This window comes from Rhagoletis zephyria, unplaced genomic scaffold, assembly GCF_001687245.7.
Source record: "Rhagoletis zephyria isolate East Lansing unplaced genomic scaffold, Rhagoletis_zephyria_1.1 Rzeph_scaffold_00101, whole genome shotgun sequence".
Classification (NCBI taxonomy): Eukaryota; Metazoa; Arthropoda; class Insecta; order Diptera; family Tephritidae; genus Rhagoletis; species Rhagoletis zephyria.
The window spans coordinates 458,747-481,619 of record NW_016157185.1 but is presented as its reverse complement, the minus strand read 5'-3'; the positions used below and the strand labels follow the sequence as shown (position 1 = coordinate 481,619).

General features: G+C 34.8%; 1 protein-coding gene across 2 annotated transcripts in view; it reads right to left on the bottom strand.

Annotated features, from left to right (window-relative positions):
* Window positions 1-3,622: 3,622 nt before the first annotated feature.
* Window positions 3,623-22,873, bottom strand: part of spz5 (spatzle 5 Toll-1 receptor) — a 48,823-nt gene continuing 29,572 nt past the window's right edge. The window contains exons 4-9 of one of the 2 annotated variants that reach the window (XM_017632976.1): window positions 14,861-15,012; window positions 7,358-7,687; window positions 6,746-6,997; window positions 6,482-6,678; window positions 6,349-6,415; window positions 3,623-4,043 (exon numbers count right to left, since the gene is read on the bottom strand). In XM_017632976.1, the coding sequence (XP_017488465.1) occupies window positions 3,875-4,043; window positions 6,349-6,415; window positions 6,482-6,678; window positions 6,746-6,997; window positions 7,358-7,687; window positions 14,861-15,012 (1,167 nt within the window). In that variant the 3' untranslated portion in view covers window positions 3,623-3,874. The remainder of the gene's footprint in view (window positions 4,044-6,348; window positions 6,416-6,481; window positions 6,679-6,745; window positions 6,998-7,357; window positions 7,688-14,860; window positions 15,013-22,873) is intronic. The other variant, XM_017632986.1, reaches the window with a different exon arrangement.

Below are 22,873 nucleotides of genomic sequence, written 5' to 3'. Positions count from 1 at the left end.
GAGAATTTCCTTCTCAGTAAATAGGTAATCTTAAGGCTATAAATTCGCTAGGTTAGTTGTTTTGGATCACCATAATATATAAATACAAGAATTACTCGTTTACAGTAATAATATTAAGTGGCAAATTATGATTATATGGGCAAATCTAAAAAACAGGTAACCTTGGTGTTTTTTAGCTTTATTTTCACTGTTGGAAACTATATCAAGCTGGTTGCTTTTGGATATAATTTATTGACGTATACTTGAAGCCTCAAAAAAATTTGGATCAATTTGCCGCATAACTTTTGAATTATAGGTGTTTAAAAAAATAATAATAATGAAAACAAGTGAATTTTTTATGTAACATTTAAGAGGGGCAAATTAATTATGTCATAACTTTTAAAGCCTACCATATCCTAAATTGAAATTTAATGGGCATTTAGCACTTATGTGTAGACTTCATATGTATTAGGTAAGAAAAGTGTGCATTAAAAAATAACGAAATGGCAAGTAACTCAAAGTCTGTAATTCCAGATTTCACAATTTTCAAAATTTTCGATTTATCGCGAATAGCTTTTGAAGCATTTAAGTTTAAGAACTTTTTAAGTATGTATTGTATACTACAAACAATTACGAATAATTTCATTCCTGAGCAAGAGCTGTGCTTTCAGAATAAACCAACTTTTAAAGATAAAATATTCTGCGATCATGAGCGTAATGTCTATTCCAAAAACATCTTAATTGAAGGCACATTAGGAAACTACGTCAAAATGATCTAAATCTTTTTGTAACTACTAGTCCTTTTAACATTACATATACCTGTAAAATGCTTCAAAAAATTTATCTCTACAAGTGTGTAAAAACCCTGATTTACTACTCTTAATGATGCTACTTCTTTTAGTCAGAATATTTCGAGAGTGGTATCAAAGCAACTTTTTTTGGACAAATGTTCTGATATTTGCTCTTACTTAATTGGAGCCTTCTGAAATCAATGGCGTCCTAAGTTTTACCCTATTGGCTCCACTTTTCGAGATAGCGGTACTTGAAACTTTCCTTAAATTTTAACTATTTTATAAAAAAGTCCCTGGGTTTTGAAGATATTTTACTAAAAATTTGCACATAACCGTTTTTTTTAATATTACCTTAACTATTCCATAAAATCATCGAAATCGGTTCACTAAAACATATAGCTCCCATACAACTGATTGATATGAGACGTTGTTTTGCGTTATAACTCCTCCAATTAAACAGGTTAAAATTTAGTATAGGTTCAATTTAACATATAGCACGCATACAATTCATTATTCAGATATGAAGTTAGAGTTATAGCGCAAAAACGCATATCTGATTAATCAGTTGTATTGGAGGTATACGTTAAAGTGCACCCATTTCGATAATTTTAAGGAATAATTAAGGTAATATTAAAAAACTGATATGTGCAAAATTTTAGTAAAATAACTTTAAAACTGAGGCAGTTATTTATAAAATAGTTAAAATTTGATCAAATTTTCAAATACCGTTATCTCGAAAACCGGAGCCAATCTGGTAAAACGGGGGATGCTATTGAATTTAGAACGTCCCAATTAAGTGAGTTCAACTTTCAAAATCTCTGCTCAAAATTTACAACTTCAACAACGTAATTTGAACCCAGCTTATTCTTTAGTTTTCTATTTCATGTTTATTCCTCGTCTAACTTTTGAAGCACTTGATTAACATGAACTACACTTATATTAATCGATTTATTAAGAGAATACGAATAAAATGATATATAAAACATAGGTGTGCTCACAAATTTAAAAATTAAAGATTTTTTTTTAGGTGTACCTATTTTTTAGATTTGCCCATATGCTTGATGGAGCCAGCAAGCTGGTGTCGCATATTTGCCCTTTTATACGAAAAGGTTTTTGGTTGGATAAAATATTAGCTTTTGTCCAGAGTTCATTGTTTTTCTATACAATTACTTATTGAAAATGTTTTCGTGTATACTTTTATATTTATATGTAAGAAAAAAATTGTAGCTACCATTTTTAGCCACAAGGAGAGTTTTTTAGCTCTTTTTCAGCCCTTTAGGAATTTGGCTACCACTAAAAATGATCGCGGCAACACTGATCCGAAGCGCATCAGAAACGAAGTTGATGCCTTGTTTGTTATTGGTTACCATTGGTGTTTTAAAAATGGAAAATTCAGAAAAATTGTTTATTGGTATATTGAATATTTCAAATATGAAATGTACTTATACGGTTGGAATGTGTCGCAACTCTGCATATACAAACAGTTTGAATACCGCAGTATAACATTATCCAAATATTGCATTGTTTTGCTTTATAATTTTTGGGAATATTTTTTCATGTGAGATTCGCGATAGGGCCGATGAATTTCTGCTTTCTTCCTTCCGTCTGCTTGAACTTAATATGCAATTACTCCCTTCGAGTTGTAATCTGCTTTTTCCAATAGGCATAAACTGCAGTTAAGACCAAGGAATGAAACCGAAACCCAAACCGAAACCGTAACCGTTTAAAACCGTTTCGTTTTTCGAAACCGAAACCGAAACCGTAACCGTTATCTTAACCTGAAAAGGAACGATACCGAAACCATTTCAATCACAGGTTTCAATCGGTTTCCAGAAATTTACAAAAATAATAAATCAAAATTTCTTTGAAATAAATGATTTATTTAACCAAAATCAGCAATATTTTGCTAAAATTCTTGTTAAGTAGTAAATAAGTATGTCAAGGTAACTTTTCGCAAAAAGCTACTAAAATGGTGCCTAATAAATAAAAACTCCGATCTGGCATCGGTTATTTGGAAGAAGTCATTTCGATTTTCATTTTCACGTGTATAGTTGTAAAGGACACAGAAATGAAGGGGTTTCATTATTATGTAGTAAATATATGACGAAAATAACAATTATATTTTAGTTTTCATACACCTTTAGTTTTACAGCAAAAAGGAAACATTTAAGTGAATCTGTTGATGACGTTGTTGCTGTGTAGTTTTCAGCGAAAACTGGTTTTCGTTTGACAGATTTTACATGGATGAAAACACAAGTTTTAGGTCGAAAACCAGTTTTAGCAACGAAAACATGTTTCCGATGTCGGTCAGAACATGGTATAAGTGAAAAAACAAGAACAACGTGAATCAGCTGTTTCTCGACTTGTGGGCACGAAGTGTGGTTTTTGCGTTCCCGTACTTCTGGACTTTGTTCCATTTTTGAAAAAAAAAAATGTTTCTCTTATTCTCTAATTACCAAATCCGGTCCGGATTGTTAGGGAAAGAACCTAGTGTTGATATTATCAGTGAACTGTAATTTTCAATTTTCTTTCCTCAACCTTTAAGACATTGTGATTTAAATAATATCAACAAAATTTCTGTGAAAAACCGAAACCGGAACGAAACCGAAACCAAAACCGAAATAAATTTTGAAGAACGAAACCAAAACCGAAACACTTGGCAAAACCGAAACCCAAACCGGAACGTTATTTTGAATCGGTTTCATTCCTTGGTTAAGACTTGCTGGAAAGTATAGAAGTAGAACGTAAATTTTTACAAGTATATTTGTACATTTCCTGAAAAGCGTCAACCAAGAACGTTGGTTTTTAATAATTTTATAATTTACGGTCTTGTCCATTTTCCCCCATATAAAAACCATTACTTCGCTTTGCGATAAGATTTTGCAAATTTTTTTAATAAAAAACATTTTATGCTACATACATATGTAGTGTGGATTTTTCATACATCTAGTTTTGCTTATAAATTCAATATAAATTACTTTAAAGTCTCGATAACAATGAGTTAAATGAATGCAAATAAATTTACGCTCTAAATACATTGCTTTTTACCGTTCCGCCGCCAGTCAACCGCTAACCACCCGCTGCATCCATCGCACACACTTCGCTCAATTTGCAGCTATCGTGCAAACGCAACAGCTCGGAAACCAAAATGAGTCTGTGTATAGATTCTGACCGTTGGCCTGCAGTGCAATCAGCCGCTTCTGCACGTATTTCTGTTCGCATCTGGAGTTATAACCATTGGGCAATTGGCACAGATTCGAGCAGGTGTTTGAGCTGTAAAAGCGAATGAGAAAAGAAAGTAAAGAGTCAAACAAAAAATATTAATACATTTTTAAATGAGCAGTAAAGGGCGAACGAGTAAAATAAGAAGACTGCTTGCAATCCCAGCAAAAAAAAAGGGATTACCACAGAAATTAAAATGGAATTGAATTAACATTTTCGCTTCAAGAAGGCATTATTTTAACATGGGCATGTCATTGGCCGTAAGGCCTTACCGGCAGCATTACCTTCGAGCTAAGGGAGAACACCTTACAATACGGATTGAAGAAAAACGAATTGATAACGCCTTATAAAGAAGCGAATGCAGAATGCATGGCTTAACAGATTCCAGAGAAGCGAACAAAGAATGCCTTACAGCGAACTTAAGTAAATTTAAATACGCTCGTTTGAACATTGGGCTATATATATATACATATATATAAGTAATCGTGGAAATAGTCATTAACAGACGAATAGCGAGGTATGTGGTCTGCTATTATGCAGTTATGAGGATTATAAAGAGTTTGTTTATGTCGGAAATTCTCGTCAGGAGTACTCCAAATGGCATTGATAATCGACGCGACAGGTTTTTGGGAATAAAGTCATTGCTAGCTGGTTAATTACAGACCAGTACTCCCTCGGCAGCTACCATTCACTATGTCATGTGCTAAATCTTTGTTATCGCTGGAACTAGAGACACCAGTTGGTACAAATTCTTCAGAGCTTCCTCCAGAAAAGTCTTCTAAGTCGCTAGCACTATCAGCTTCTTCTTTCAGAATTTATCGAATATGTATATTCAGGTTCCATTTTCTGGAAAAACTAACAGTTTTCTATCCAAACGGGGAATCACATTATTTACTACTCAACGGACTACTGGTACATATGTGTACCACCATACCCGACGAAGTGTACATTTAGAAACCATTTACTAAAATTAGCATAAAAACAATATTTTTTTATATCCTGCACGCACTTCATTTTGGCTACGACGCAAGTCACAACTTCACAGTGTTGTGAACATAAAAATCAACAAAAATTTAACGGAACCTTACAGAATGCATTCAGGAAAGCTTACAGACGATAAGGTACATTTCTCAACCCATGCACATTAATTGTTTATCTCTTAAGGATGTTTAAACTTTAAGTGGTACACATATGTATCATACGGGTCGAAAGGGTTAAGTGTTTTTTATAGACATATTGTATAAATAAATATATTGTACAGAAACGAATACTATTTTACCCGTAAACTACTATTTTTTGGGAAAATTTGGAAAGAGCAACAATATTTACAACATACATATATGCTAAGGGAGCTGAGCTGTTTGAACAAGACAATTGCCAGATCATCAAACCTTTTATTAAGGAATCATGGTTATGGATGAAACGATACCATGCAGGTAGCGATACTTTTACTTGGAAGTAGTATCGATACCTGAAAAATATCGGCTCTAAAGTATCGATTCATTTGGCTATGAAGGTATTCCGTTTGATCTAAGTAAGTTAAGCTTTATTTTTTATGTCATAAATTAACGATTATCTGGTTTGACCGACCATAGAGTGGTGTTGTCTAGACATTTTTATCGAGAATGAGTTCAGCTCAATAAAAAAAAAATCCCAAATAACCACGTTCTATAACTGTCAAAATAACTAAATATTTACAAATGTACAAATCGTGCAATCCCTGCTTAAGATCTTTCTTTGTAATCAACTCTTTGTGGGGATCCTTTTCTGCTTTGTTTCTTTTCCTCAATAACAGCTGGACTTACTGCCTTTATTTTTTTCCGTTTAATGTGTAAAAAAAATACACTGTAAAAAACCGAAAGTTGAAATTTTTTCTTAAAAAAAAAAAAGATTTCTCAAAATGGACCAAGGGTTCAATTCCCGTTCTGCGTTATCGTGAAGAGAAGAGAAAAGTCAAAAATTCATACCGCAATAAGTGCGGTGTGAAAATGTTATTGTTAAAGTTCACAATTACTGTCCCATTTTCAGCTAGATCGCCGCAAGTTCTGAACAAGTTTGATTTTCTGCAGGGTGAGCATCTTTACATATATACACATACATATATGCATGCACACATACCTTTGCATTGCCTTCTCCATATGCATATAGTACGTATGTATATGAAATTGAATTTACCTGCAAATGTTTCTGGACACAAATATTTTCAGTTTAAAAACTGTTCCCATTTCCGCTTTAAAGCTTTTAGTACATACACAAACCATTCGTTCAATATTTCATTCATTTCACTCTGCCACATGCATATGTGTCACCTTGTGTTTATAGTATTTATTATGGCTTTATTATATAGTAAACTTACGCGCATAATTCTGCCTTCACCATTTGACGCGCTGTGCTTGGCTCATTTACCACAAACATCCAGTTCCCTAAAATGTTACCAAATTATTGCTACAATGAAATTGTTGAAATTGCCGCACTGTTTGGAAACCCACCTTTATTATTGAGGGCCGCTTGAGGTGTAATAAATTGTGAGGTGGTTTTACAGAGCGTTTCCCTACCGGGGCTTTGTCGTTTAGTTCGCGTTTTGGCGCCTTTGTCGGCACCGACGATGTCCAAGAGATCCATATTGAGTGAAACGTCGCGAGACAGTTTCGATGAGGATGAACTAGTTTGAGATGATGAAGTAATGCTAAAGTAGATTATTATAAAAAGTTATAAACTCAACAAGAAATTGTTTATTGCATAGATGATTCTACCTGCGTTTCGCACGGTTAACGGTGGCTGGTGCCCCTTCTAGTTCGAATGATGACAACGCTGCGCTAAAATTTCCGCCCACTTCTACGCCCACCACACCGTCAACGTTGCGTGAAATGCGTTTTAGCCAAAACGCTGGGCTATTTGACGAAACTTTGTTCGCGCTGCCGGGCGCTCCGCTGCTGCTGCCTAGATTAAAGCTGCTCACTTGATTTTTATTGAGCCGTTGGCCAGCGGAAGTGTAAAACAGAAATCTGCAAAGATTTATATATATATATCTATATGGAAATCATAGTCGAATTTAGAATTAGGGAATGGGATACCAGCAGCCCGGTTCCATTATTGACTATCGCTAATTTTGATCGGTAAAAATCTCCAAAATAATAGCAGGCGCCCCTAACAACGAGCAACATCTAGTTGCATGCGCGCCACACTGCCAGATTTGGCTGACGACGTGTCGCATGTGTTACCCTTCCATGTTGTATACTTTTAGGACCTACTGCTTTTCATTTAGAGAATTTTAGCGACGAATATTAGCGTAGCGATTGTCAGAATTCCACTGCAGATCCCTTCAACAGTCCTCTCAAAACCTTCGAGATTTTAATCAAACTTACGTAGGAGTTTCTGTAGTTTGGGATTTTGTTATGATGAATGTATTTTCCGTATTGCTGGAAGCACCCGCTCCGACTCTGCCAGTATTTCGCCCACTATTCGCACTACTACCACCTGGAGTACCGTACTTGTATCCATTAAAGTCGTCACCGCTACCAAGTCCTGCATTGCCGCCGCCATTATACGGTCGATGACTTGAGAAGATAAAAGCTGGATCGTAGAAGACGGGCGTTTCGTGCCACGTCAGTGCCGTGAATTCATCCCAAGACTCATCGATGAGCAAGTTTTTGGCCTCATAACCCCATTTGTGAACGAGATGTTTGATGAGGTAACTGTGAGTTAAATGATTCAAGAATAAGGAAAAATTATTTGGTATAAGTATGCATGTAAATGCAGGATACATATGTAGTTTGTAATCGCATTTATGTAGATACATATATTTATGAAATACGCACATAAATATTTTGCTAAGTGCATGGTCGCGTTTCTTTTCCAAATTGTGGCGTGGGTCTTGTTGTTAAAGCACAAATAGAGTGACCTAAAGTTTCAGATGCCTACGAACGGCAAATGCTTTTTAAAAGCCTTTTCTTGGCAAAGGTATAATCGAACCTGGGCCCTGTACAGTGGAAGTGCGCATCACTAAACACTTGGCCACCTCGTCCACTATTTCAACTCTCTCTGCTCCCGTACTCTTGGTTACATTACATGGTGGTTCCCCTTGTATGGAGTAGCACTCAAAACTCGAATGAATGAGACTTCGCAATGAAACTTTCTGGAAAATGTGTATATCTTGGGAACCGCTCCACCTATTTCTCCCAAACTTGGCACAGTTGTTGGTCTTCACAAAACATACCAAACGGATTAGAATTAAAAAAATCGGATAATAACCACGCCCACATCCCAAATTAGCAAACAATAGGCTTATAATAAAGGTTGGAAAATGGGCGTGACCCCGCCCACTTATAACCTCATATGTATATCTCGGTAACCGCTCGATCAATGTGTACCAAATTGGCATATTTTCTCGATAAAGAGGAATAAACTCCACTCAGTTTTCCCGTGTAATAAAAATTGGTCAATTCTTTACCATTTGGTCAATTTTTTGGTCCTAAAAATAATTTGGAAATGGCAACCGTGGTTGGCATCTGTTTATAAATTAAAATTCAATGTTAGCGTTTTGACGCTATACGGGTTCAATAGTAATTACTAATGTAATCAACATTTAACAACATAAAATTCAAGTCCTGAACTTCTACAGGGAATCAAGCATATGGAATTTGAAAAAAAGTATCAAAATGAGTCTATGCGCAGGCTTCTAGAAAAACATCTTATTTACCGACGAGAGTAAATTTCTAATATTTTGAATAAAAAAGCTTCTAAAAATATTGCGAGCAAAAAATGAAGAGTTTCTCGAAAAGTTTGTACAATCACCATCAAACACGGCGGGGGCTCGATTATGGGCTGAGTTTATATGGCTGCATCTTTAGTCGGTAATCGAGTCTTCATTGAGTCTATGTACAATGAATAAAATAGATTATTTAAAAATTTTGAGGAAAAATTGTGTCTAGAAACAGGATCTATCAACAAAACAATGATCCCAAGCATAGGTCCAACATTTTTAAAGAACGGTTTTTGCACTGAACAGCTAGGACTCGTGAACACCCACCTATGGAGCATCTGTGGCCTTGGCCGAAAAATAAGGTAGAAGCCCATTTCCAACAAGGAATAAAAGGGAGCTAATTGAAATATGGGGCCAAATCCCTTTCGATATAGGAGAATATCGTGTGTAATGAATGCCTAGAAAAATGAATGAGCTGCTAAAGTCAAATGGTATACAAACCAAATACTAAAAGTTAATACGCAATTAGTTTACGTACCCAATTTTTTAATGAAATTAGGGCTGGTTTCACAATGTCTGGTTAAACATCGTTATCAACGTTATCGACTCCATAACATATAACAGGGAACCGATAACGTCGATAAAGATGTTTAACCTGTAGTTAGTGTTAACCAGACATTGAAAAACTGGCCCTTAATCAGTTCACTTTTTCAAGACGCCTAAAATCATTAGTATTTAAAATTAAGTAAATTATTTATGACTATGTTTTACTTTAGTTTACTCTTTGTACAGAGTTAGGCCGTTTTCTTGACTGCCTGTGCTTTGATTGCGCGTCAAATGTGTCGCTCCCATGCAGTCGATAACGTCAATAACAATTTTTAACGGCAAGATAAATTTAACAGGCAGTCGAGAAAATGGCCCTTATATATTTAGGGCCATGTGCTTAAAGCCTGGTAGACACTAATCTCAGGTTAAACATGGTCATCGACGTTACCGACACCGTGTTATATGCATGGAGTCGAAAACGTCGATAATGATTGTAACCGGAGAGTAGGATTAGTGTCAACCAGGCTTTGAGCAAATGGCCCTTATTATATAAACCTAATCATTTTTATTAAAAACTAGTTTTTATCCGCGGGTTTCAACCCACGTCTTTATACTAATATGAAACAAAAACTTATGTAAAGATGTATTTTATTTCTGCTCTAATTTTACTATAGGAGAATACTGAAGGACAGTTGTATAGCTTGGGTGTTATGTAATGAAATGTAATAATAACTTTTTGGCATAGCAGGTGTTTTTATTTAAATTAAAATATCTCCAATAAATAATATATCGTCGTTTGAAGTACAAACCCCAAAATGCCAAACCACGTAACAAGATAATGTAAACCTACGTACATATGTGAGGTTGCATATAATATTTTCTAGATAGTAAAAACACTCATATTTCAAAATGGTTCTCTTTTTTTTTATAACGCAATCGCATTTCTGGCAAGTATATTTCAGGATGAATGGATAAGAATTGAGCCACGAGCTTGTGTGTGCAAATCCAATTTTTGACAGCAAATGTCAGTTACGCGGTTTTGCACTTTAAACGACGATATGTATGTAAGTAATAATAGTAATACCAATGTTGTAATATTAAAACTTTAGCTATCTATTTTATTTGGAATAATAACTCTAATAATATTTCACAGCATGTTTTTAATACTTCAAAGCCTCTATTAACATAAATACATTTTCCAATGCAATTATCATAGATTTTATTTTCAATCAAGTTTTGGGTTTTACAAAAAATTGGAGGAATTTAAAAAATGCCATGTGGAAATGAATTTAACGACTATTTTTTTACATAGTGACACGAATATTGTTTAATGTCCAACTTTGTCATTAAAATTTGTGTCATTTAATTCCTAGTTTATCTCATTATGTCTAACTGAACTTTCTATCTAATGTTCGGCTCCTCCCGAACTTAGACTTTTTTACTTGTTCTTAATCGTTTTCTTATCATGTAATATACAAAGCATACTTTTTCTGAAAACATTTTTTTCTGGATCCGACCCTGCTTTAAATAAATCGTAAATTCCAAATTGAATGCATATAAAATACTTACTATTATTATCGATCAAAAACTTCTTATGAAAAGAGAATGTTGGGAATAATTGCCGTTTGCAAAATTCTTTCTTTGCGAGTTAACTCAAATTACGTAAACCATCTGCGGAAACATCATCCAAAAACTTTCGAGGAAGTTAAGGAAAAGAAAAATGAAAATATAAAAAAACGTTGGACGAGGCTCCTCTTTCAGTCGCAACGTGCTAAACTTCATTTCGGACACATGCTAAACGTTGTCCATCATTGAGCTTTTTAAAATTATTTTCGGGAGAAAATGCCTCCAGCAGGCGTTCAATAACTAGGTTATTAGCCGACAGCTACGCGGATTTCATAAGAAGTTTATCGGGTGCCCTAACAAAAGTGGAGTATGTCTGTACAACAGCGGATATTTGGTCAGGTGGAAACAGGTTACTTTTCGGGATGACATGCCATTGGCTAGACACCGAAAACTTCTCGAGAAAGTTAGCTTGTTGGAGGTTTAAAGGGACTCATTCTTTCGACCGGATAACTGAACTTATTAACAATATAAACAGGCAGTTTAGCATACTAGCCAGAAAAATTGTTTATACGATAACGGACAACGGATCAAACTTCGTAAAAGCATTTAAAGAGTTCGGGATTTCTCTTGGTAAGTAAAATTCTTATACCATGGCTTACGGCCAGAATTATTCACCCAAAACATTTATTTTGTTAAGTTTTACAAAGGTTTTAATTTTATATATGGGGTATTCTCTCTGAACGTTACCCACCCGTCAAAGCGTACTGTCCCGCCAAAATCGGTACGAATGATCACCGTAAGTGTGGGTATCGAATTAAAGAGAAAATTCTGTAGAATTTAACCAGATTCAATTTTTTTCGTACATAAGGACTAGTAAGTATTGAAAATATCCTTCTAAAATTTGATCCTTGAATTTTCGCAATATTCGCTTTTGAAAAAATTATACGTTAAGGACTTATATAAGCTCGATAACATCCTCGAACTTCGTCTTTCAATAAAAAAATTACCTTTTCATCATTGTGAATCCAAAAAAATTAAATTTTTTAACTTCTAAAGAAATTCCCTCTTTTATTTGATACCCATATTTTTATTCTCGTAAAAATCGGAAAAATTAACATTCCTAGTACGCTGACCACTTATACGAAATATTGCTGTAAAAGGCAAAAATAAGGTGTAGCGTTAAACTTGCTCCGTAAACGCTGAAAACTGGCTCTGTAAAATTCATTCAAAACTCAGCGCCAAAAGCTAGTCAGCTCTCATCTCATCTCATTCAAGTCACGTGCCATCAGAAATGTAGGGAACGGTAAAAGGGTGCGAGACTAACAAACGAAAACAATAAAAATTAAATAAATCACGATGCAGACAATCCATCAGTTTATTGTTTTGTCACCGGCAGACGGTCCGGTCCGTCTAACTTTTGGTGATTGGGACAAGAAAACAGGTATTTTCTTAAGATATATGTGTATATATGTATGTATGTATGCGCGTTCGTACTTTTGTATATTTACATATCTAAACGGAAAAAAGCCAAAAAGGTAACTGTTGTGTAACTGGCATTCCGTCATACCACCGCACAAACAAATTTCATATCTACGCAAATACATACGTACATAGACTGTCTTAACCAAAAAATTGTTTGTTGCTTTCCTAACCATATCGTCACCTGAAACGCAAAAAGACGTAACCAACAAAATTTTATTTTTGTATAAAACGATGTGGGGCCTTGTAATTCGATGAAATGTATCATAATCAATTAATTAGAAAATTTTGGATCTTTTTTTTGTTAAGGCCTTTGCATATCAGTTGACGATATGGACATACATATGTACATATACTAAAATTTGTTCAGTATCATGCTTCATTCGATGATGTCTGGTCAGCAGGCCTGAATGGTAATAAATAATATTCCTTCGAAAATTCAGAATACAGGTGCGGAAATTTCAGGCTTTCTATTAGGGACGAAATATTCAGGACCGTTTATCAAAAAGTAAAATTCGCTCCGTATAAGATATTATTGTTAACTAAACAAGAGGTCATACGCAATTTCGCTCTTTTTTAATCGTTTATTTAATAAAATTCAAATATTAATACATACTGAAAAATGTAAAAATTTGAATGTAAAATCTAAAAAAATTTTATGGTATTTTATGAGGCATCTAACAATTCGAGGAACGGAAAAGTTTCCATCGTTCAGTCGAGTCGTCTTGGTCATTAAGTTCAACCACAAAGCAAATGTATAGAGGAAGCATCTCGAATGTAGACGCTTGCTAAGCTGCAAGAAATTACCGCAAATTTACAACAATAACATCATTTTGACATTAGAGGCCAGTTTTTTATAGCAGGGCTGTGGGTTAAACTTAGTTGAAATGCTCGAGCTAGCTAGCTAGCTAGAAAGGTTTAAGCTAAGAGTAGCTTATCAAGTGTCAGCCAGATGTGATAAATGTATGAACGTTGTTTACGTGATCTAAGTTGAAACTTGCAATGAAAAACTGGCGCTAAGGATCACCGCGGCGAAAGTCCAGCTACTATGGCAAAACCACCTTGTGTGAATTCGCCTTGGAAAAAACTAACAAATATTTGTTAGTATGTAATGCGTCGCTTTTATGTTATTTATGATGTGGTTCTACCTGTCTGATTCTTTAGAAAGCACAAGCCATCAATATATCGATAGTATCGTCGATATTTCCCATCTCTCATCACTAAAGTAAGTCTAAAGTGGTTTTGCTAGAAGATTAAGACATTTTATTAGCCTTTTGTTAATTAGCTAATTCTAATTTGCCAACCCAATAAAAATTTATTGGCGTTCGAATGAAAATGAAAGCAAAAAAGTAAAGAATTTATCTTACCTATATGCCACACTAACAAAAGAGTTTAGTAATATCAACTATAGTATACATATATGTATATATATATTTCTGTCAACATTAATTGGTTACAATTACATGATTTGGTTATGGATAGTTATCAAATCTTGTTTGGAGAGAAATTTGTATGTATATTAGTTGAATCTTTTCTCAGTGCACTATTTGTTATAAGGAAAAATGAAAAAAAAGAATAGAGTCTAAGCGGTAGAAGTTATAGCTACTATTTCGGAAAGCACCACATCTGCTTATCACACTTCTGTTTCTTTTAGGCGCATCAATATTACATAGTTACATCCCGAGCTAATAAAAGGGAGGTAAAAACTGCAGTTTCTTGCATCCAAAAAATTTATAATACTGAAACCAAGAATTTTATCACGCCATGGTTAAACCAAATTTTGTGCTGCTGTTTGCTCTCACAACAGGCTAAATTTAACTGGAAAACGGCTAAAATGGCAACATCGCAGAGAACCATTGAGTTTTAACAGCCGCTGGTCAGCAGCGAGGCCGAGGTGATTTGCTAAATTGTTAGCGAATATGTTACTTCAGCTTAAGCACGACTATTTGGAGTGATAATTCATCTACGAGAGAAAACATCGAGAACAATCGAGATATTTGAACAATCGAGACAATCGACTAAAAAATCTCGGACTCGCCCATCACTAGATTCCAGTATTTTTTGGAAATGTACCGTTCGTGTAGTGGGGGGTGAGCAAATTATGTGACATTTTTTCTTTATGACTTTAACCTTTCCCTCTCTAAACCCAACCGGTTTTTTTTATCAACTGTCACCATGACTTTTTTCTACATGCCTCCATATAGTCGAAACACTGTGCGACGATCCGGTGAAAATATCCTTTGACTCCGTACCCATGGGTGGTCAACGAAAACAGGGGCGCCCCCGAACATAATGGAAGAAACTGTCCGCACTTATGATGAACAATTGGCACAACTGCGCAAAGGAGAGAGGCAACTGGCGAAGTTTTTTGGTCTCGGAGCCTTAAAAAATTTGTGTGAAAACATTTCACAATCTAACAAAGATAATTTACCAGCATCACTGCCTATAAGATTCGCAGAGGCTATTAAGAATAATATTGATGCCACCCATATACACCGTCGTATTTCTTATCGTGTTTTAATCGTTTCATTTTGATTTGATGCCCATTGGTGATATTATAGAGCGATTAACTTACGTTGGATAATTGTCCACGTGTTCGCAGTAGGTTCGGCCCGGTCGAGCACAAGATGGCGTTTGTCCCGGCGGTGCTGGTACGAATTGGCATGGTGGCGCTCCATATAAGCCGCAGGACGGTACACTGTGCGCAGATGTTGTATAAACTAGTATCTGCAAAGAAAGAATTTGAATCAGTTATAATTACGAAATCTTGACCGAAATTTTTAATGTCCGATAGTAGTGCAAGAACAACTTAATTCATGAATATTGTTAAAAGGCAGGGATCATAAACAGTTACTTTTTTTCAATGGTTAAACTTGGCTAGATATTTTTAAGTATATTAAGTAAAAGTATTTTCCTAATAATAAACAAATGGCATATCCAAATCAAACAAGTTTGGTATCAACTAAAGGAGAACTAAAGTAGCTTTAAAATTGATATGTTTAAAGGAGGAAAGCCAGCTATTGAAAAATATTGCAATAAAAAATGTTTTTAATTGTTATAGAACAAACCTTGGATTAGGTATATGCATTTCCTTTCTATTAATTCATAAAAAAAAATATAAATAGAAGGGGTAACCTTCGTTCGTTATTTCTGTTTAAAAGCTATTTAAGTCGTCTTTGATTTGGCACCTTTTTTTTTAATTTATATAAGCGGTTTGTTTACTACGCGGAAAGACTTTTATTTCGGACATAAAAATTATCTGGCCAACTTTAACTGTTGAAAAAAATAACTGCTATTTACGGTTCCTGTTAAAAAGAGTGTGGGTTGTGATCGATATTTATTTATTTTTATTTCTCTAGACGTAAGGCTGCATATGTACGGGCTATGAGGGGGCCGTCAGGCTTGCCGCAGATGGCGCTTCGTTGGAAACAGTGGAGGATTCAGGATTTTATTTGGGTAGGGGCGATTGGGATCGACTTGTCGAATAACGTTAAATTACAGGCATTTAACTTGATTCACAGCGGAGTGACCAATCGAAGCTATATGACCTACAAGCATGCAAACTGCTTGAACCTTGATTTATTTTTCACATAAATAGAGGTTCTAGTAATTTTCATGAAGTCCGAATTAAAATGTTTTGTGTTATAATTTTACTTTAAGTAAGTTTCATGTGGTGAATTTGGCGCAAGGTCCATTTACAGAGTCCCATGTATGTAATAAAACAATTATACTATTTTGTAAAAAAGCACAAGATAAATATTTATGCTCTGGGTTCATTAAAGCAGTATATATTTGTGTATATTACATAAATACTTATTTTTTGCTTTTAATGTCTATCAAATGAGGGATGTAATTAAGTAACTTAACAACTTATTCGGAATTTTGATTATAATAATTTAAATGGCAAACTAAATTTTGCGCTTGCGCAGTTTAATCTTAGATTGCCAATTGTTTGGCATATTTAAACAAAGTTGATCTGAAACCCAACAACAGTTAAATGACATTTAATTAACAATCCACAATTCAACTTAAGTGCCATTTAAATATGCATTTGAAATTGGCCCTTAGTTTATAGCAGCCAGCTCGGGCGTTTAAACTAAGTTTAAACCACGACAGTGCACTGAAAAACTGGCCCCCAGTGTACTTGTAAAAGTGCTAGACCTATCAGTCTTTTTTCATTCATGGTACTATGGAACCATGTTTTTAACCGGCGAAGGGTAACTTCTTTCCGAGGTAGCGTTACTAGCTAGAAGTGTAGTCAGAATGCGGAGAAGTTTGTTAATCAACGGAAAAGCATATTCGTCGTCCCAAGGCGTTACCAAGAACTTCTGCTGCTGATTTTTTCGCTTACCCCATTTGTTCATCGTTCTGACCACACTTTATACTCTCCTTCCAAACTGATAGCGTACTATATTCCCTAATTTTATACATATGTATGGAAATAATAGTTCCACTACATATTACCTTTCGATAATAATCTTCAGCGCTAGATGCCGATAATTAGCCCGAAAATTTAATCTATCCGCTCTCCGAGGAAGGACATTGTCCAAATAGTATACTTCCTTAGCTATATCGGTAACTAACGCGGCAAGCGTTCTTTCTACGCATTTTGCTGTTATCACCCTACGAATGTCTGGTTACACAGTTGAATGTGAAATTTTCTACACTCACCGCGGAAATAGATAAAAAGTAGTATCAAAAAGTTTAATTCGACACGCATACATATAGTTCTTATCATAACTTTACGACACTCACATATTGGCAAGATTTCACCATTTGTTTTAAAAATTTTTAATTTTAAGTATGGTTTTTAAAGGTATAGCGTATTTTTAATAGAAACCATATAAATCCAAGTTTCAATCTTTGTGCAAAATTAAAAAATAAATCAACAAACTTTGTAAAAATTTCGAGCTTTTTAATTCAATTTTTTAGAAACTTTTTGAGTATGCAGTTCAATTCCAAGTACTATTAATTTTTTTCGTCGAAGGTGTTGCTCATTTTCTCCATATAACAAAACAATCGTCGAAAATGTTTTGTATGGAATAAAATGGCTAACATAGTCAACAAAAAAAAAGGCCAAAAATCAGTTACTTTAAGCTTATGCTGGATTTCCACTAGGCATTAAATGGCAAAAATGACAAATGACAAAGTCGGGCATTAAAAAATAATCGTGTCATTACATTAAAAACATAGTCATTAAGTTCATTTCCACATGGCCTTTTTTTAAATGGCATGCATTTTTTGTCATTTCAATGCCTAGTGGAAATTCGGCATTACTGTAAAATTCAATGGTCTAAAAAACGGCTTAATATTTCTTAAAAATCGAATTAAAAAGTTCGAAATTTTCAAGAAGGGGCGATCATCGGCCCTCCCCTGTATCCGCCACCGGTTGGAAACTACGCAGATAGATGAAGTTCCGATTTCCCTGATGATCCGCATTTAAATTATCTCCGAGCAATGATCAGATCTATGTATAGGAGATACGGAGCGAAAAAACAGAAAGCTCCCGAAAAATTTGGGTACAATAAAGTGTTATAGTTTACCAAGAGGACTGCGATGTTCTTCGACATTACTCCTGGTACTTATTCATAAGCTGTTTAATTTGGTCGTAGTTTATCTGGTAACGGTATGAATCTTAATGGTCTCTGTGGAACAACTTAGTGGCCTAAGCTAGCTAAACCTAATCTAACCTATATATGCCAAACTATAGCAGAGTTGTTGTTTCTAATTTACTTTGGCAGATCGACAAACCTGCCTTACCAATGCGCTTAAGCCGATGGCCACGAGCTAGTACTGTTATTTTGTTATTTTTTATATTTATATGCTTAAAATAAAATATTCTTGGGATTAACCATGATAAAAACATAGCAAGGTAGAACCGTTCTCTCAATTTGCCGGCCATGATTTTTTTTTGAAGTTTGCCAACATTTTAAAATCATATAAAAGTGAAAATGAAAAATTGAAATTGTTCGAAATTGTTGTTGCTTGAGATTGAAAATGAAAATGTGTGTGTGAGTTTGTGAGTAAATTTAAAAATTAAATTGTTTGGAAACGTCAAGAATTTTAAAAGTGACTCTCAGCGGTTCTACCTTACTATATTTTTATCATGGTATTAACTACGGAAATGTGTCTAATGTGTCTTAAATAGAATCCGGATAGATTTTTTAGTAGTATTTTTACAATCGTTCGTCTTAGAATTGAAATACAGGAAATCGAAATCATGAAAACATATGGGAAATACTCCTGAATTTCGAAAGATTTCGGAAAATTTTAGATTTCAGTGTAGTGTAAATGTACTATTATCTAGAACTGTTAGGAGCCAAAAATTTAAATACGATAGTTTCAAAAATGTCTTCTTAATACATACATCATTTCGTAGAATTTCGAATACAATTGGAAGTGTGAAGAGTATAAAACCAAATTATACCGATTAAATTTTACCAAGATAAATTCTTAAAAGCAATTCAGTACGATATGCATTTAAATATGGATGATTTTCTAGTATCTAGGCTCCGCGAACGCATTAAGCACATGCCATATCACGGGGTTACTTATTGGGCCAAATTACACGAGAGTAAAAATTGTGCGCAAAAATTGCCGCAACGGCCATGATGTGCAATTTTGGCGCATTTCTTTCGCCTCCTCTGTTCCTCTTCACTTTCACAAATCGTTCTGCGCGCGCAATTTTTACTCTCGTGTAATTTGGCCCAGTGAATTTAACATCGCGTCAAAACATCTGTATTGAACATTCATCCAGTCAAGAAGAAAAATTCTCGAAGACAAATTTGCCTGCGTATCGAAACGAGTATATGTTTTTTTCGATACCTAATCAGTACTTGGTTTAAAAGTATCGATACCAAAATTACTTGGTATCGAACGCAAAGTATCGAGTATGTACTTGTATTTACTCGTATCGTCTCATCCCTCGGATATCTTGTCTTGTATGTACCCTGAAATAGTTTTCTCACAGAATTTTTTGAATTTAGGTGAACTTCTTATTACAGCAAGAAAAATTGCAATTGCGCCAACTAAAATTTCTTTCATATGGGAGGCAGGCATAGATAGATAGATCATTAATAGAGGTATGCACTGCGACCAAGAGATCTATTGTGCCCTCAACTATTTACAGTGCCTCATCTAATCCTAGAGAGCCCAAAAATTTGAGGAGATCCCCAGGGATTAGCGATTGTATTGATTCGTCACTTGGCCAGTATTGGTCCAGGTACCTCTCCCGTCTTCTCGCGACCGTCTCGCATTCGCTAAGCAGGTGCACAGTCACAGGCATAAGTTTTGTCCGATATAAGTGGTTTTGAAAAAGGTTAATTGTACACGTATACTAAGTTATACATATTTTTACAAAAAATTTGCGGTGCCACGTCCATTTTCGAAAATTTACTTTAGTTGCTATATTTATCTCGTTACTGATATTTGCAATAATTTACATTTTTAAAAATTGTAATTTTGCTGCAAATAGAGAAAATTTTTTTCGAGGATGCGCACAGTGAGCCAAATGTTGCATCACTTCGTTTCATATACTTCTTGGGGAACATAATTGAATTTTCAATAGCGATCAGCTGTTACTGGTTTGCTTTTTTTAAATAGAAGATAAGATGGATAACCTATAAACGACAGCGCCAATAACACATAAAACGAAAAAAAAAAATTCGTATAAAACGTTGTTATGTTGATTTTCGGGGTAATCCCACAGGATCGGCGGGTGGCGCAAAAGATTGCACCGTAAAAACCGAGTTTCGTATGGGACAGCTTTGCAAACCGTGCAATCCGTGCAGCGCGAAAGCGCAAAACTGAACTGACAGGTCAGACCAATTTGCGCTACAGTGGTGTAAAAGTGAAGTTCTGAACACATTGAAAACGACGAGCTACGGGCCACAGCGTCCACTTTGTTATCTTCATTATCTAAACGCTTTGTCGATGGCGACATGATTTTTTTGAACGCGGCAGCGACATCATGAATTTGTATGAGTTTGACATAAAAGAAGAGGAAGAACCTTATCTGTCGCCGGAAAAATAGAAATAGATCTAATCTGGCTACAACCACAGCCGTCGCGTAGCCCGGTCGTCGCCAAAATAATTATCTACATAATAGTACGTGTTAAAATAATTTGACAGCTGTAGTCCGTAGCTCGTCGTTTTCATTGTGTTCGGGCTATGAATGGTATGGGTTAAATGTAACGTATGTATTAACACTTGTGAGAATGACAAATTTTGCTTGAAAAAAGTAATAATTTTGTTGTTTTCCTTATAAAATAATTATTGTATGGACATATGTATTTATAACATATATCTGTATGTATATATCTATTATCGATTTCGATTTTTATTGAAGGAATTTCTTTATTTTGTAAAGCTAGTCCACAAGTCTCAAGAAAACCAAATGTAAAATGATGTTTAAGAAAAATCTTCTATCAAGACTTCTTAGATTAGTTTGCAGATCTTAAGAAAAATGGCAAAGTACGTTTCAAACCAACATATGTAATGAAAAAAGCTCCTGCGGTTTTTGTTGAGAACTTTATTTAAAGCTTAACGAATGAAAAAAAAATAGTTATTGTATATCAAAGGTAATAATGTATAGGAAAGAAAAATATAATCCCTTTTAACATTATATTCCCGCTCACCTTTAATGGTGAAGTGACACAAGAGGCATTGCATTTCACCAAAAGTATTTGGAATCGTATAGGCTGTTTAGGATCTTGTACATATGATCTTGCATTTCCATATTTCGGTGACTTTGTAAATTCACAACAATACAATGCAAAGGGTTGCCATGGTAGCAAGCTTTAAATTTGCAAATGCAAAGCCATTTCCACAATACCCTGAACAGCCCCATAAAGTATTTTTTTTTTTATCGAATATTCTACATACATGTGTAAGCGCACACTGTGGCATAAGAAAATTACCAATGCAGCCTTCGCATATGATGCTTCGTTGCTGTCTGTTAGAGATGTAAGACTATCGATGGTACTATCGATAGGATCGAATGGTACTATTTTTGCGCTATCGAGTGGTCTTTGGGCACTATTGATAGTCTTTGTAAATTTTTGAAAGATACCAACTGAGAATATAAACAAGCGAAGTAAATATTAATGAATACATTTATGTTGTTAAAATGTTGTCAGATTACTAAATGTATTTTCATATTCTTTAAATAAAAACTGTTTATATTATTTGTACTATTTACAACGCTTTTTTTTTAATGGGATTTCGGTAACATTGATTTGCTTACACATCACTATGTTTTACCTATTGGAGCATTGCGATTTGGCGCATTTTTCAGGTTGTGTCAATAGTAAGACGGGTTTTACATGGTTCAAGTATTGAATTCAAATCCGCTTGGCAGTGGAAGAGAGGGGTTAGAAGAAAAGGTAAGTGCGAATATGCATCTGAACCGTCAAGTGGGTCCAAGCTTCAAGCACAGCAATTCACATTTTCGTTGTTTCCCATTTAAAGAACCAAAAACTTGAATGCAACAAAATTGAAGCGTGTAAAAGCAAAAAGAAAACCCGAGAGAGAATGTACAAGAATTGCTTTCAAGTACTTGAATCATGTGAACTGGGTGTCATTAAATTTGCAAAAACTAGTTGGTATACCTTTATGGAACCATACTATGGTGTTAGTGATTTTTCTCCGATGGAAGAAACTATTGATATAAGCCGGAGTTGGTGAAATTTTGGGGATTCTTGTATTTCTTTTTGATAATTTGAATGGATAAATAATCATGTAGAAGTTGGGGTACGGTTCGGTTATTTGTATAATGATTTGGGTTCTTGGAGTGAGTTTTGCGCAAAAATACTGTGGCATAGCCTGAGTTTTACTGATGAACGTTTTTTTGTAATACATACAATTTTTTTTTACGTTTACAAGCGATTTGTTTTTATACAAATTGGAATTTTAGTTTTTTAAATTATCGGTTTGAAATGTTTAAAAATCTAAGAGAAAGGACAAAAGCAACCTAAAATTGCTATATGACAGTAAGCTAATTCTTCAGGAACTAAACAAAACTACTAAAAAGTTTATATAAATAGCTTCGTCAATGCATTTTAAAATTATTCGATATTATCAGTAGTATCGATGGTATCAATGCAAACTATCGAAAATATCGAATGGAATGGCTATCGATAGTTTTACAGCTCTGCTGTCTAAGCAACGACTGATTTGAAGAGTGTAAAAGCTTAAACAGACGGCAGCGTTGATCCGGATCAACTCGTCAATTCGGAATTATATCGGGAATTAACTGTAGTTGAACCGGATTAAGTCCTAGAGTTAATTCCCAAACTTAACTCGGATTAAGCGAATATTCGATGACAACACTGACGAAAACTCAGAGAACGTAGAATACAGAGAAAGTACAAAACTAGCATGGACATATACCTTTTCATCGGTAATGCTATCATCAAACTAATTCAGAAAGGGATCCAATTAAAATTGAATAAGAACTTATTTGAATTAATACGGTGACTGCATTACCGATGAAAAGGTATATGTCCACGCTAAGTAATTTTGTTTTTCATTTGTGTTCTACGCTCCCTGTGCAAACAAAGCAGCCAACTACTTCATCCGCGGTAGCCGA